At 50.2% G+C, this 16392-nt stretch overlaps 1 protein-coding gene across 3 annotated transcripts; it reads right to left on the minus strand.

Moving 5' to 3' along the window:
- Window positions 1-1855: 1855 nt before the first annotated feature.
- On the minus strand, window positions 1856-16140 carry LOC125549536 (11S globulin seed storage protein 2-like). 3 transcript variants are annotated; one of them, XM_048712932.2, is made up of 4 exons: window positions 15907-16110; window positions 12599-12600; window positions 2536-3255; window positions 1856-2006 (listed from the first exon to the last, which is right to left on the minus strand). In XM_048712932.2, the coding sequence occupies exons 1-4, from the start codon at window positions 16108-16110 to the stop codon at window positions 1856-1858; spliced, it is 1077 nt and encodes a 358-aa protein (XP_048568889.2). The 3 variants fall into 3 exon arrangements, with proteins under 3 accessions (XP_048568889.2, XP_048568888.2, XP_048568887.2); XM_048712931.2 differs by lacking the exon at window positions 12599-12600 and having other exon boundaries at window positions 2536-3264; window positions 15914-16140; XM_048712930.2 differs by lacking the exon at window positions 12599-12600 and having other exon boundaries at window positions 2536-3253; window positions 15903-16140.
- Window positions 16141-16392: the final 252 nt, after the last annotated feature.

A 16392-nucleotide genomic window follows, 5' to 3' on the forward strand; every position in this document is an offset into this window, starting at 1 on the left:
CTGTGCACTTAAACTACACACTGGCACAGCAAAAGACTGTTGTACTCCCACCGTCCATGTTTATTAGGCCCTTCACACTTTGAAATAAAGTTTGATCATACATTGGCGTAATAAATTATGTGTTATTTGTAGGAAATATAGTATCATTCAAAACATCCTATGTTGTTTGTAGAGAAGTAGTACTTTGCAAGGAGCAGTATATTGTTGGGTTTGGACCTACCTAGTACCTACCTCCCTACCTTGGCATGATTTTCATGATCCATGGATCTTATTGTATCAATTAATCATGACACCTCCGCCCAAACCAACCGAAATATCCTAGATACATAAATCTTTGCGAAAAGGAAATAAGTTTGTTCTTCTATATATCTGAGTTAACTTAATCTGTAATAGTTTATTTTAGATGAATATGGGGATTGTCTTTCCTTAGATGATTGTTCCAAAAAAAATATGTTTAAGCTACGGCCATCAGATTCAATGGGACACCGAAATTCTTCTTCAAATCATCATTATACGTGATGTCAGCTTGTAAGAAGAATCACATCTTTGTTCTGTTGTTGAATGTTGATGTGCATGGCTAATGGTGATTCAAATCAACTTTGGGATTTGGTATATGTTTTGATCGATGGAGAGAATTAAATCCATTAACAGTCGCCACAATGGCGCCTCCTCGCGCTGCCCACCTCTTCATTTTTACTGTGCTGGCGAGAAAAAAAAAAGAAAGGGGTAAAAAGGGGCGGACCGAGCGGAGACGCAATTGGGCGAAGACCTAGCATGGGGTCTCTGCACAAGCTCCTTCTCTCTTTGACGCCGCCGCCTCCTCCTTCACATGGGACGACCTACTAAGATCCCGCTCGCTCAGCCCGGCTCCCAGCTCCACTCGCTCGCTTAGCATTTTTTTTCCATCTTAGTTCCCCTGCCATCTACTATCCACGATTGCTAGTTTTATAAGAAAAGTGGCTATATTTTTTGTTTGGTAAAGTTTGTTAAATCAAAAGATGTTCACAGATTTAAAACCATGAATTTTCTAAAATTTTCAGGAATACAATTTTTTTCATTAATTTCAAAAATATTCATAAATTTGAAATAATGCTTGCAAGTTTAAATCATGGCCATAAAATTTAATGTGTTAATTTGACTCATTTGAATAGATGGTCGTGAATTACAATGTGAAAAACAAATAAAAGAGAAGTAACGTAAAAAGGGAAAAAAAAACAGGAATCCACAACAATTATGGGCTTTGTTGGCTTGTGCGTTTGGTAGAGGGAGCCACAACAACAATGGGCTGGAGAGGTGGAGCCACCCCCAATGCTTTGTTTAATTATTTATAATTGTCAAAAATATATATATATATATATAATTCATTTGCTCAGAAAAAAATATTTATAATTCAAATTAACTCCTAACTGGTTTTTTTAGCAATGGAACTATGTCTTTTCATGTAGAAGAAAAGAATTGAGCAGTTAACATGGAAAGCTGGCCATGTTTATGCCGTGCCCTCCATCCACTGTTGTAATCTGCTTAATTATATGGATTTGGGCCAATTTTCAAATAGGAAATCAGGTGGGGAGTTCCCCCTCTGATCCAGACAATTCAAGAAAAATAATCTTAACATCTCAACGATAAATACCAAAGTAGGTGAAGGAATAAAGTATAGGAGAACCTCCACTGAATAATAATGATTCAAGAAATAGTCTGATGAACAATAATGGAACACAACCATATCCATCTAATGCTTATTACATTTGCTAATTAAATAACTGCAGGACGCACTTCTATTTTAGTACCCTCTTGATCGACGATCTAGAAACAAGATCAAAGCTGCTAGCGAGCCGAAGACAGATGGGCGGATGTTCTAGCTTGGGGCGAAGAAGATCTCAGAGTCGAGCCTCTTGGAGCGGAACAACTTTTCCATCGCTGGACTGGTGTTGAAGGCTGACTCTAGTACTGCCGGCGAAATTGCCTTCCACACTGATGTCCTCCCCGCCAAGTGGCTAAATATCGGGCTGCATTGTTTTTGCATAATAGCATGATTGTTAATTAATCAGATTGATCAGAATATAATTGAAATATATGACAAATAAAATTGCAACATAGTGCAAGATTACAATACAAATAATTTTGCACAAAGAATTAGCATAAAAAAGCATGTTTTTATTTGTAAATCTCCCTTCAAATTTATATATATAGTAACCCTATAGAAAGCATATATGACAAGAGCTTCGCTTTAGTACCTCGCAATGATGGGAATATATGATAAATCCAAATTATTGAATAAAATTCAGTATAAATGTTGGAGACTTTATTTTAAAAGGTGCAAAACATGCCACAAATTTGTGCAACTAAAGTCCTATTTTAGAAAGAAGTTCTTTTTTTCCGAAAAGGGGGGGGGGGGTAGAAAGAAGTTCTTAGTTTAATTTTGCTAAACTGAACCAAAATATGCCGAACAGATAATGCAGCAGATCAAGAGTTTAGTCCATAGTCTAGTTCTTGTATGTAGATTGTAGAAAGAGAAAGAGCATATTTTGTACGTACTTGGGAGTGGTGATGATGGAGAACCATTCCATGCCGGTGTCGTCGGCGATCTTGGAGACGACAAAGAATCTGGGCACGATGAAGAGGCACCCGGCTTCGGCACGGGTCTCGAGCACGCGGGTGCCATCGATGCCCAGGACCTGGACGTGCCCGCCGCCGCGCACGATGTACGTGACCTGGTATGCCGAGTCGCAGGAGAAGCCCGGCGAGCACATGGAGCGGCCGCCGATCCTCACCAGGTCGGCGCCCAGCCCAACCTCCTTCACCAGTGGCAGGTTGGCCGTGTTGAGCACCACGACACAGCCGCCGCCCGGGATGTCCACGTCCAGCGGCGCCTCTAAACAGTTGAGCACCACGTCCTCCCGGTCCTCGGCGCGAGGCTCCGGCATCCGGTGCCCTGCGGCAATCTTCACAACGCCGGAGCCAGGCTGGGTGGAGACGATCTTAGCAGCAGCGTCCTGGTCAAGGTCCCAGGCGCGCGCGACGAACTCAGTGGAGAAGCCCGTGAAGATGCCGCTGGCGCCGGTGAGCTGGAAGTTGGTGAAGCGGCCTGGGGTGTGGCCCTTGGAGGTGTCGCCGAGGAAGAGCACCACGAGCTCGGCAGTGGATCCCTTGGCGTTGTGCCACCAGGTGACGGCGCTGAAGGGCAGCGCGAGCTCGTCGCCCTCCTTGACGGGGATCACCTTCTCCTTGGCCGCCTCAGGGAGCACGAGGCCGCCACTACCAGAAAAACTGGGGTTGCCGATGGCCAAATATATGCCGACGGCCCCTGTCGGCATCACCGGACATATGCCGACGGCCAAGGATAGGCCGTAGGCGTAGGAAAGCCGTCGGCATAAATCAATCTATGCCGACGGGGCCGTCGGGACCGCCCGAGATACGCCTACGGGTCCCGTCGGCATAGGTCAGGCCGTCGGCATAGCACGGGCCCACCTGCCCGGTCAGCGCTGACCATTTGACGGCGTTGAACCTACGCCGACGGGTGGTAACGGCGGCCGTCGGCATATCTGTGGCAGAGGTATGCCTACGGCATAGCCGTCGGCATAGGCCCCTCTGCCACGTCAACGATCCGTGTGCCACGCCACGTCATCGATCCGTGTGTGCGCAGGTATGCCGACGGCCTTGCCGTCGGCATATATTTACTTTACTTAATTTTTATATTTATCTATGGCAGAGGTATGCCTACGGCACAGCCGTTGGCATAGGCCCCTTCGCCACATCATCGATCGTTGTGCCACGCCACGTCACCGATCCATGGGACAACCTCCGTGTGTGCACATATATGCCGATGGCCTTGCCGTCGGCATACGTGGGCATTACTTTATTTTTTTTATTTTTACTTTGTTTTGTTATTTTTTACTTTATTTTAGTTTTTCCTTTTGCATAAGATAATTATGCCTTATCTAAAAAAACAAACCCGATGGTATATCGATTGCCCCCCGTTACGAACGTCGCTATCGCCGTGTCACGCAGGGGGGAAACGGTCGACACGAAAGGAATTCTGGTTGGGGGGGTTCGGGGTGTAGCTATGTCACCGAAACATCGCACGGGTCCCGATGCATATGTGAAAGTGTTCATGCATGCGTAGACGCCCGTCTTGGGGCTCCGAGGTGTGCCCCCCCCCCTCACGGACGGCGCCGCCGCCGGCACCTGGAGGGGGGAAACGGACGCGTGGGGTCTACACGGAGGGGATCTTGCTGTGGGTCTGGCCCGGATGTTGCTCCAAAGTGTTCCTATGGGCTGACCTAACACAACCGGGTGGGGAGGTCCACTGGTCAAAGCCCGTCCGTGCAAAGTCAAAGGGCTAGATCCCGTGGTCAAACGCTACAGGGTTAGGCGGGACGGGGGCACTGGGGGGTAGCAATGCCACCGGAGCGTCGCACCGGGCCCTCATACATGCGGGATGGTGTGGTGGCATGTCCGAAGAGGCGGGACGCGTCTCCGGGGCGTGGCCCCCCCTCACGGACGGCGATGACACGGTAGTAGACGTTCTGCGGTAACGATGCGGCGTCAATATTACTAAATACTCGGAGCGCGATAAAATCATGAGTTTTTTTGCACGACGCGGGCACATGTGCTATAGGAACGATGGTATTTTTTTCATAATTTTTGGTGATGGAGAAGTATCCGAAAAATTCCCTCTACGCGGATTGCCCTTCGCGCGTCTACGGCTGTGGCCGGCGGCCTCCGGGGGCTAGCATGCCGCCAAATCTTGCGTAGGCGGCCTCTCACGAGTCTGGAAGTGTTGTGGCGGTTGCAAACGCCCGGCACGCGTGTCCGGGGTGTGCCCCCCCTCACGGACGGCGCCGCCGCCGGCACCTGGAGGGGGGAACTGACGCGTGGGGTCTACACGGAGGGGATCTTGCTGTGGGTCTGGCCCGGATGTTGCTCCAAAGTGTTCCTATGGGCTGACCTAACACAACCGGGTGGGGAGGTCCACTGGTCAAAGCCCGTCCGTGCAAAGTCAAAGGGCTAGATCCCGTGGTCAAACGCTACAGGGTTAGGCGGGACGGGGGCACTGGGGGGTAGCAATGCCACCGGAGGTGAGACTATTTTTTACATTGTCATGAGAGTCACACATATGTCATAACAAAAAAAATCACAAAGTATCTATGCCGACGGCTTAGCCATCGGCATAGCAGCGCGCACGGCCACGGATCGGTGACGTGGCAATGGGCCAGGCCTATGCCGACGGCCAACGGCCAAGCCGTCGGCATAGCAGCGCGCACGGCCACGGATCGGTGACGTGGCAAAGGGCCAGGCCTATGCCGACGGCCAAGCCGTCGGCATAGGTTGACCTTATCCGCTGCGGTTCGCCCCCGACCACCCATTCCCCATCTCCCCCTTTTCCTCCCGACCCACACTCGCGCCGCCGCCGGATCCTCTGCTCCGCCCGCCGCTGCCCTTCCTCTCCAGTCGCTGCCGCCGCCCTTCCCTCGCCCTGCTCCGCCGCCGCCCCACACGCGCTCTGGGCCGCCGCCGGCCTTCCTTCGCCACTCGCCGCAGCCTCCCCACCCGTGTTCCCCCCCCGGCCTCGTCGTCTCGGCTCCCGCCGCCGCCGCCCTTCCCTTGCCGCGGTGGGGCGCATGGAATCCTCCCCGGCTACCCCTCGCCCGCGCCCTCATCGAGCTCGGTTTGGCCGGACCTCCCCGAGCCCACTCCTCCCTCAACGCCGCCCGACCGTCGCTCCGGCCGGCGGCTAGGCTGCACCGGCCCTCCTCTGCCGCTGCTCCGGCCGGCCTAGCCCGAGCCCGAGCTCCCCTCCGCCTTCCCCTCCATGCCTGCCCCCCCCCTTGAGCCGGCCCTCCCCCACGGTGAGCTCCTTCCCTCCCTCTTTGAAGCAATTTTTTTAATTTAGTTAGATGATAGATGGATGGATGCATTATGTATGATGATAGATGGTTATATGGATGAATGCATGCATTATGTATGATGATAGTTAGAAATGTGAGAAACGCAAGAAATGCAAAAAAAATAGATGATAGATGATGATAGATTATGATGTTAATGATGATAGATGATGATGTTGATGATAGATGATAATGCTTTTTTTATGCCTTGATAATTTTTAGATGATGACGATGACAGATTTCCATTTTTTTGCGAAAGAGATGATAAATGATGATGATTGTTGGATCATGATAAATGATGATGATGATTATTTTTTATGCTTCGATGATTGTTACATGATGATAGATGATGACGGCGATGTTCTTAAATTTTGTCACGGTGCAGGTTCTGTGGTGTTCCATCTCGGTGGAGTGATCGTCGTAGGAGCTGTTGGACCCCGATTGTCCCTCCACTATTAAACTACTTCCTCTACAGCCGAGGGTGAGCTACGAATAATGTCACTAGATTTCATTCTCAAGTCAAGTGGCGTAACCTAGGCGTCTCCCGTCCGAAAGGGTTGCATCGATAAATATGCATTCAATTGCATATTTATCACCGCAGCTCTTTCGGATTGTCCAGCGTTTTCCATGGACAGCCCGAGGATGTGTAGATTGGGTATGTTCTCCATGTTCTACCCCGTTCTGAGACAGGATTTCGGCAGCACCTCCCCATTGTTCTCCGGAGCACATTCTCTCGGCTATTTGCCGAGACGTGTATCTGGAGAACAGCGGGGAGGTGCTGCCGAAATTTGTCTCGGAACGGGGTAGAATGGAGAACGTACTCAATCTACAGATCCTCGGGTGGGATTAGGACCCATCTTTACCTATTAGAATGTAGGTGGATTAAACGCGGTAGAAACTGAAAATTTGATGTGATTAATTTAAGTGAATCCTTAATTATGTTGTGTGGGTTGCAAAAAAGCAGAGGATGGCAGATGATCAGTGGATGTACAGTGGTTTTATCCGTCGGAATCGATTAACATCAGAGTGGATCGCGAAAACCGATGTGTATTTGAAGGAGATATTCCGTCGTCCAATGAGAATTATCCCACCATGCCCCTGTGCGAGATGTGCCAGACGTCACCGTAGAAATCAGACGGACATGAGTGAGCACCTTCGCACGCACGGATATATGCCAAACTTTGACATGCCACCGATAAACATAGCCGAGCAGGACCGTGGTAGAGAGGAGGTGATGCGACAATGCATCGATGGATATGAGGACGATGGGGTCAGGGACATGCTAGATGATGTCATTGTTGCAGAAACGGCAAATGCGACACCTTCAGAGAATGAACTGGAGGAGCCGGAGGCAACCGCAAAGGCCTTCTTAGAGGTCTTGGCCTCGTCGAAGAAACCTCTTTATGCGGGTGCGAAAATATCTCAGCTGGATGCCATCTCGCAACTGATTGCAGTCAAGGCTGAGTACGGCTGTAGCCAGAAATGCTTCGAAGCATTCCTGGGAGTATGGGCTAACAGCCTCCCTGAGGGTCATGAACTGCCGAAAAGCATGTACGATACAAAGAAAATCATGAAGGCACTCTCTATGGATTATGAGAAAATAGATGTTTGCCCGAAGAATTGCCTTTTGTTTAGGCACGAGTATGCGGATGACAAGTACTGTAGGAAGTGCGGTTCGTCTCGGTACATTGAGGTGGTCGGTGAGGATGGTGAGAAAAAGCAGCTAACCATCCCCGTTAAGGTTCTTCGGTATCTTGATTTTATAAAAAGACTGCAACGCCTTTTCATCACGAAGGAGTCTGCCAAAATGATGAAGTGGCACAAGGAAGGTATAAGGTACAATCCAAAAAAAATCATACATCCATCGGGAGGGGAAGCATGGAAGTCATTCGATGAAGAATACCCCGAGGAAGCAGCCGAGGCTGGGAATGTCAGAATAGCCATACCAGGTGATGGGTTGAATCCATATGGTATGTCGTCCAATCCATACAGCTGCTAGCCTGTGTTTGTAATTCCGCTCAATCTTCCTCCCGGTGCCCTAATGCAACGGAAGACCATGTTCTTGTCGCTCATCATTCCGGGGCCTGAGTACCCGGGGAAGCAATTGGGTGTGTTTATGCAGCCGCTTGTGGATGCTTTGCACCATTCTTGGTACTTTCCGAGGTTGACATACGACCGGGATCTGCAGAGAAATTTCTTGATGAAAGTTTGGTTGCACTATTGCATGCATGACTTTCCCGTCTATGCTCTATTCTGCGGATGGTGTACAAGTGGTAAGATGCCATGCCCAGTGTGCATGCAGGCTCTGCGAATGATTTGGCTGAGTAAGGGTGGCAAGTATGTAGCCTTTGACCTGCATCGACAGTTCCTCCCTCCAGACCATCCAGACAGGGAAGACAAGAAGAACTTCACGAAAGGCCGGGTTGTTCATGAAGTAACCGAGATTCCAGCATTTTCGGGGGCAGATGTTCTTGCTCGGCTAAAAGCTCTCAAGCCTAAAGTCAAAGGCAAAGGCAAAGCCAAAGCCAAAGGCTTCGAGGGATATGATGAGACGCACAACTGGACGCACATTACCCCCTTCTCGCAGCTTCCCTATTTCAAGGACCTCAAACTTCCTTACAATATTGATGTGATGCACACCGAAAAGAATGTGGCAGAGTCCCTTTTCCACACGATCCTCAACATTCCTGATAAGACGAAGGATAACGTAAAAGCTAGAGCCGATCAACAGAGAATTTGTGATAGACCACGCCTGAACATGAAGCCCCCCACAGGCGGTCGAAAAAACTGGTTCAAGCCAGATGCTGACTTTGTCCTTAAACCGCCAGAAAAAAAAGAAGTACTTATCTGGCTGAAACAAATTTTGAAGTTCACCGATGGTTATGCATCGAATATAAGTAAGGGAGTCAATCTTTCAATGGGCAAAGTGACCGGCCTGAAGAGTCATGACTACCATGTATGGATTGAGCGGATAATGCCGGTGATGGTTCGAGGCTATGTCCCCGAGCATGTCTGGTGAGTGCTTGCCGAGCTTAGCCATTTCTTCCGCACGCTCTGTGCTAAAGAAGTAAGTAAAGAGGTGATTGAAAAATTGTATAAGAAGGCACCGGAGTTGATAGTCAAGCTAGAGAAGATCTTTCCGCCAGGCTTCTTTACTCCGATGACACATCTCATTCTGCACCTCGCGAACGAGGTATTGTTGGGGGGCCCTGTGCAAAATCGCTGGCAGTACGGCCCTGAGAGGCAGAACAAGCATCTCGGACGGAAATGTGGAAACAAAGCTAAGATTGAAGCTTCCATAGCTGAGGCAGTTATCCTAGAGGAGGTGTCAGACCTCAGGACATCATACTATCCAGACCACGTTCCCCATCTGCATAACAAGGTGCCTCGATACAATATAGAAGAGCCCAAGTATCAACCCAGGCTCGATCTATTCAACGCGCAAGGTGGGAGGGCTGGGGCCTCGAAATCTTATAACATGCCACGACAAGAGTGGGAGGACCTCATGTTCTATATCTTGCACAACATCAAGGAAGTTGAGGAAGTGTGGATGAGGTAATACCACTACACCATTCCTTTATGTCTTCCACATCATCATGTTTCATGTTCACTTAGTCCCGGTCTAACACCGCTTATCTTTTTTTAGTGATTTCGTTCAAGAGGAATGGACGGGAGTGAATCCTCCTACTGAGGCAGAGGCACTTACTCTTCTCCGTCATGGAAACCCTGGACGTAAAAATTTTGTTGCTTGGTTCATGGAGAAAGTAATTTCCCACACTCCCCTATTAAATACCTACTTCAACATTTATTAGTTAACCGAACTAATGCACGCAACAATTTCCATTATACTTGTAGGGAAAAGATCCGAACATATCTATGGATGATGAATTGAGATGGGTTTCCATGGGTTTTGACCCTACCGTCATGACATGTAAAAAGTATGATGTGAATGGGTATCGCTTCCATACAGAGGAGCACCAAAACAGCCACCCCGATCCCAAAACTATAAATACTGGAGTGTACACCCCCGGTCAAAATTCAGTAGACTACTACAGAAGGGTACAAAATATATACGAGGTTAAATTCCGCCAGGGGCGTGAGACCCTAAGTCTGCCTGTGTTCAAATGCCGATGGTTCGATCCGCGGGAGGGGGTAAAACATACGCCTTCCATTGGTTTGGTCGAAGTTAAACCATCAACCGTCTATGCCGGAGCCGATCTCTTCATTGCGGCTACCCAAGCTACACAAGTATATTATCTGCCTTACCCATGCCAGAAAGTGTATCTAAAGGGTTGGGAAGTTGTGTTCAAGGTGTCGCCACATGGTAAGCTACCAGACCCGAATGAAGACGATTACTACAACATTAACCCCATGACATACGAGGGAGTGTTCTATCAAGAGCAACCTGATGATGATGATGATGTGGTTAGAAACGATGACGCTAGACCATTGGATGATGATGATGATGTGGTTAGAAACGATGACGCTAGACCATTGGGTGATGATGATGTGGACCCAAACGTCGACGATGCACGGAATGATGGTGAGACCATTGTCAATGAAAATGACATACTTATGCTAAAAAAGTTAAACGAAGACGCTGACGACGAGGAAGAGCCTCCACCTCCGTCGGACAACGAAGATGATATGATTGATAGTGATGATGAGACGGACCGAGAAAGAGGTTACAACAGTGATGATTCATATGGGTTCTAGCAGATGTACGTTTCAAGTATTTTTTTTCTATAGTTTAGGAATATGCCTTTTTATGCATTTTTATTAATGTGTTTATTATCATGCCTTTTCCTTCATTTCATTAATTTACTAATTTCTTTTTCTCTTTTCAATGCAGGTTCGTGGAACATGGGCAAGGGGAAGGCCGACGGCGTGGGTTTCCTACGCAAGGTCGTCGGCCTGCCTAGTCGGAGTGGTCGAGCACGTAATCCTCCCCCTCGGCTACTTGACGATGACTCCTCACAGGGAGGTCGAGGGAGAGGTGCCCCTAGAGGAGGAGGGGGCGGGGGGAGAGCCTCTAGAGGACGAGGTGCTGGGGGGAGAGCCACTACAGGGGGCCGCGGCCAGAAAAAGCCTCACCGACTTAGGGGTGTTGTCTTCAAGGCCCTCCTCTAGTGAGGTACCCTCCTCTAGTGAGGTACACTCTAGGGAGGAGGAGGAGGAGGAGGAGGTGGTGGTGGAGGAGGAGGAGGTGGTGGAGGAGGAGGCAGGCGAGGAGGAGGAGGAGGAGGAGGAGGTTGGGGAGGAGGTTGGGGAGGGGGAGGCAGGCGAGGAGGAGGGTGGTGGCGGGGATGATGGTGGTGACGGGAAGGGGGTTGACAAGAAGGGGTGGCTGCGTGGCAACGCAAAGCTACCAAAGCAGGTTCCTGCTACTGAGGAGCAGAAGTGGCTCATTGAGCCCACGGAAAAAGAGTAAGTGGTTCATTATTTTGCTTGTCACATGCTTATTCTGGTTGTTATTTATTTTGCTTGTCACATGCTAATAGTTCATTCTTTTGCAGCAACTGGATATATTCTAAAGGGGTCCGTATTCCCAACGGCCTCATCACCGTCTTGCTGAAGTTATATTGGCCGGGGTTGTACTGTCCTGATCCAGTCAGGCAGCCGGACCGTCGGGTTTTGGCCACGAGCTGGGACCACTGGGAAGCGGCCCGCCACGCAGACCATGAGACCCATGCCAAGGCCGTGATCACTACTTTCTGGGTGAGTTCTCTTCAGAAGCACAAGTCCATTCTAGTTTCATGAATGATTTAACTCATGGCTTCTTCCATTCTTGTTTCATGCATGATTGTAGACATTCTATCGAGTTCTTCCGGAGCACAGGGCTAGAGCGGACCAGATCGTGCTGCGCCAATGCAAGAAGAAGGCCCGCCAGATGCAGTACGAGGTGCACTATGTGGCCATCTGCACATACTACCACGACTATCTTGGTGTGAAGATGACCAAGGAAGAAGCGCGGAGGATGGCCATTACCTTGGAGAGGCCCGAGTTCTTGGCGGTAAGTATAAAAGATTTTTCATTATGCTTTCATTATGCTTTCATTACCTTGTGGTACATTATGCTTTATGCTTTATGCTTCCATAACACCAATTTGGACACACCTACATGCCATTATGCTTTTATTATGTAGGTGTGTCCAAATTGGTGTTATGGAAAAGACGAGTCCTGGGCGGCATTGGTGGATCTTTGGTGTGATGAGGCTGGAGCCTGGGCGGCTATGAGAACCAAAAATAAGGCTAACCGAGGGACGGAGGGAGTACATGCTCAGGGAAACCGAAACCACTATCTCCACAAGGCAGTTAATGTATGACTAACCCCATTAAACATTCTTCTTCTTCTATTTACCATCACTTTCTTATGTATGACTAATCTCTGTTTGGTGGTACAGGAGGAGAAACTGAAGCAGCCGCTCTCAGACATGCAGGCGTGGGAGATCGCCCATACGCGGAAGGACTCCAAGCCTGTGTTGGGGAACGTAGCAGAAATTCAAAATTTTCCTACGTGTCACCAAGATCTATCTATGGAGAGACCAGCAACGAGGGGAGGGAGAGTGCATCTACATACCCTTGTAGATCGCTAAGCGGAAGCGTTCAAGTGAACTGGGTTGATGGAGTCGTACTCGTCGTGATTCAAATCACCGATGATCAAGTGCCGAACGCACGGCTCCTCCGCGTTCAACACACGTACAGCCCGGTGACGTCTCCCACGCCTTGATCCAGCAAGGAGAGAGGGAGAGGTTGAGGAAGACTCCATCCAGCAGCAGCACAACGGCGTGGTGGTGATGGAGGAGCGTGGCAATCCTGCAGGGCTTCGCCAAGCACCACAGAAGAGGAGGGAGAGAGATATGCAGGGCTGCACCAACCAGAGATCAAATCACGTGTGTTTTGGGGCAGCCCTAGGCCTCTATTTATATGGGGAAGGGGAGGGGCTGCGCCCCCTCTAGGGTTCCCACCCCTAGGGGGGGCGGCAGCCCTAGATGGGGACAAGGGTGGCGGCCAAGAAGGGAGAGGGGAGGGAGGCGCCACTAGATGGGCCCTAAGGCCCATCCCCTTTAGGGTTTGCCCCCTTCCCACCTCTTAGGCGCCATGGGCCCTTGTGGGAGGTGCACCAGCCCACTAAGGGGCTGGTCCCTCACCACTCTTAGCCCACGCAAGCCTCCAGGGTTGGTGGCCCCACTTGGTGGACCCCCAGGACCCTCCCGGTGGTCCCGGTACATTACCGATAAACCCCGAAACTCTTCCGGTGACCAAAACAGGACTTCCCATATATAAATCTTTACCTCCGGACCATTCCGGAACTCCTCGTGACGTCCGGGATCTCATCCAGGACTCCGAACAACATTCGGCAACCACATACAAGCTTCCTTTATAACCCTAGCGTCATCGAACCTTAAGTGTGTAGACCCTACGGGTTCGGGAGACATGCAGACATGACCAAGACGTTCTCCGGTCAATAACCAACAGCGGGATCTGGATACCCATGTTGGCTCCCACATGTTCCACGATGATCTCATCGGATGAACCACGATGTCAAGGACTTAATCAATCCCGTATACAATTCCCTTTGTCTAGCGGTATGATGCTTGCCCGAGATTCGATCGTCGGTATCCCGATACCTTGTTCAATCTCGTTACCGGCAAGTCTCTTTACTCGTTCCGTAACACATCATCCCGTGATCAACTCCTTGATCACACTGTGCACATTATGATGATGTCCTACCGAGTGGGCCCAGAGATACCTCTACGTTTACACGGAGTGACAAATCCCAGTCTCGATTCGTGCCAACCCAACAGACACTTTCGGAGATACCTGTAGTGCACCTTTATAGTCACCCAGTTACGTTGTGACGTTTGGTACACCCAAAGCACTCCTACGGTATCCGGGAGTTGCACAATCTCATGGTCCAAGGAAATGATACTTGACATTAGAAAAGCTTTAGCATACGAACTACATGATCTTGTGCTAGGCTTAGGATTGGGTCTTGTCCATCACATCATTCTCCTAATGATGTGATCCCGTTATCAACGACATCCAATGTCCATGGTTAGGAAACCGTAACCATCTGTTGATCAACGAGCTAGTCAACTAGAGGCTTACTAGGGACATGGTGTTGTCTATGTATCCACACATGTATCTGAGTTTCCTATCAATACAATTATAGCATGGATAATAAACGATTATCATGAACAAGGAAATATAATAATAACTAATTTATTATTGCCTCTAGGGCATATTTCCAACAGTCTCCCACTTGCACTAGAGTCAATAATCTAGTTCACATCGATATGTGATTAACACTCAAGGTCACATCCCCATGTGACTACGGCAAGAAGACCGCGGGGAGGAAGCATGCCTACTCCGAAACGTATCTGAAGTTGCATCCTGACACACCTGACCCCATTGCGGCGCCTCTGGACGACAGGGCGGTGGTGAGCATGGGGCCCAAGGAGCACGGTCGGGAGGCGGTTCTCGATGCTGTGATCACTCCTAGTATCTCCTACACACAGCTTCGTCGGATCAACCCGAGCCTGAGCCAGCGCACGAGCCAGCCAGTGACCAGTACACAGTCCCTCTTTCAGGAGCAACAATCGGTTAGTATTTTCCCTCTTATCTTCATTGCTCACTTCATTTTCCGCATTTAGTAGTTTTATGAGTTCCATCATGTCATACCGTAGGCCTACATGGAGTACACACGCCAGGAGACCATGGCGTGGCATCAGAGGCTTTATGAACACCAAGTGCAGAGGGATAGCCAGATGCAGCAGGCTTTTCAGGATATGGCGGCCGGCAGGTGTCCTAAGTTCCCTCCAGCACAATGCCCTCCAGCACAACCAGTGTTGATGAGCTTTGAGGAGTTTGTGGCACAGAACGCTGGCCCCTCGCCGGTTAGTTCATCCCCAATCTATTCACCCAAAGCATGTCATGCCTTTCAACACAGTCATATATCCCGTGCATATGTCTTTTCAACATCCAGGGAACATGTGGATCTACCGTTGGCGGCGGTCTTCGCAGCACTCCGGAGAAACGGAGCCCGACCACTCCGATCCACGGAGGCGGAGGCGGAGGCGGTCTTGGCGGTAGCGCTGCCGCTAGCAGTGACGACCTAGGCTTTGGCCGTCTTGGCGGTGACGACCTCCGCGGTGCTCGATGATCCTTGTGTGGTGATGATGCTTGAGATGACTTGTGTGTGGTGATGATCATTTAGATGACTTGTGTGCTTCTCTATATGCTTATGTTGGTTGTGATGATGTTCATTTAGAGACTTGTGTGTGATGATGCTTATGCATATATTGTTGTGATGGTGCCGGATGGTATCCCGTTGTGTTTTATATGTCTATCTCATCATATATATCTGCTGATATGTGCTGCTATTTGAATTGAATTGATCTGAAAACAAACAGGAAAAAGAAAAAAAAAGCAAAAGCAAACTATGCCGACGGCTAGGCCGTCGGCATAGGGCTAGCGTGAGCTCCCAGTAGCTGACACGTGGGCGCCTATGCCGACGGCCTAGCCGTCGGCTTAGTTTAAAAACTGTGCCGACGGCTAGGCCGTCGGCATAGGCGCCCACGTGTCAGCTACTGGGAGCTCTGTATGAAGGACTATGCCGACGGCCTGGCCGTCGGCTTAGTTTCACATTATGCCGACGGCCAAGCCGTCGGCATAGCCCTGGTCCTAGAGCAGCGGCTGGTCGCCACGTGGCACACCTATGCCGACGGCTCGACCGTCGGCATAGTGGTGCCACGTGGCGACCGTTCGTTGGGCAGACTTGACGGCGGCCGCCGTTAGGCGTGATAGTTGCCGACGACCAAGGCCGTCGGCATAGATGTACGGCCCCCGTCGGCGTATCATATATGCCGACGGCTTTCTATGCCGACGGCCTCCCTGGCTGTGCCGACGCATATGTTGCCGACGGCCCTATGCCGACGGGGGCCGTCGGCATAGGCCTATCCCGACGGGACTCAGGGCTATGCCGACGGCCAGGGGGGCGATTCTGGTAGTGCGCAGGCGCCGGCGCCCTGGAGCACGTAGGCGACCTTGGCAGAGTCGGAGTAGCTGGGAAGGGCGAGCCCGCCGGCGGAGAGGTGCAGCTTTGCGGCGCCGATGGAGGCCGCGCCGAGCATCGGCTGGTCGGCCGGCGACCAGTCGTAGTACGAGCCACCATCGCTGCCATAGGCCTTGGCAGGCTTCTTGGGCGACAGGTCCATGCACATGACTTCGGCGGTGGTAGTGCGCTGCACCATTGTGATCAGGATGAGAAAAACGTTCTTGGCGTGGGAGAGGAGGAAAAGGTGGCGGCCGAAGGGTGCGTATTTCTAGTTGATGCTGGTGCCTGACTGCCTGGTTCGTTGGATTAGGATAAGGATTGTTTGTTCTAACTAATTATCCCATTTTACTCGCTCGCTCGAGAGATTAGCTTGACGATGGATTAGGATCTGCACGCAAGGATGAATTGACTGGTGCGCATGATTAGGATACGCTTGCAAACTTGGGCT

This window comes from Triticum urartu, chromosome 3A (genome assembly GCF_056163025.1).
Source record: "Triticum urartu cultivar PI428250 chromosome 3A, HENAU_Tu73, whole genome shotgun sequence".
Lineage (NCBI taxonomy): Eukaryota > Viridiplantae > Streptophyta > Magnoliopsida > Poales > Poaceae > Triticum > Triticum urartu.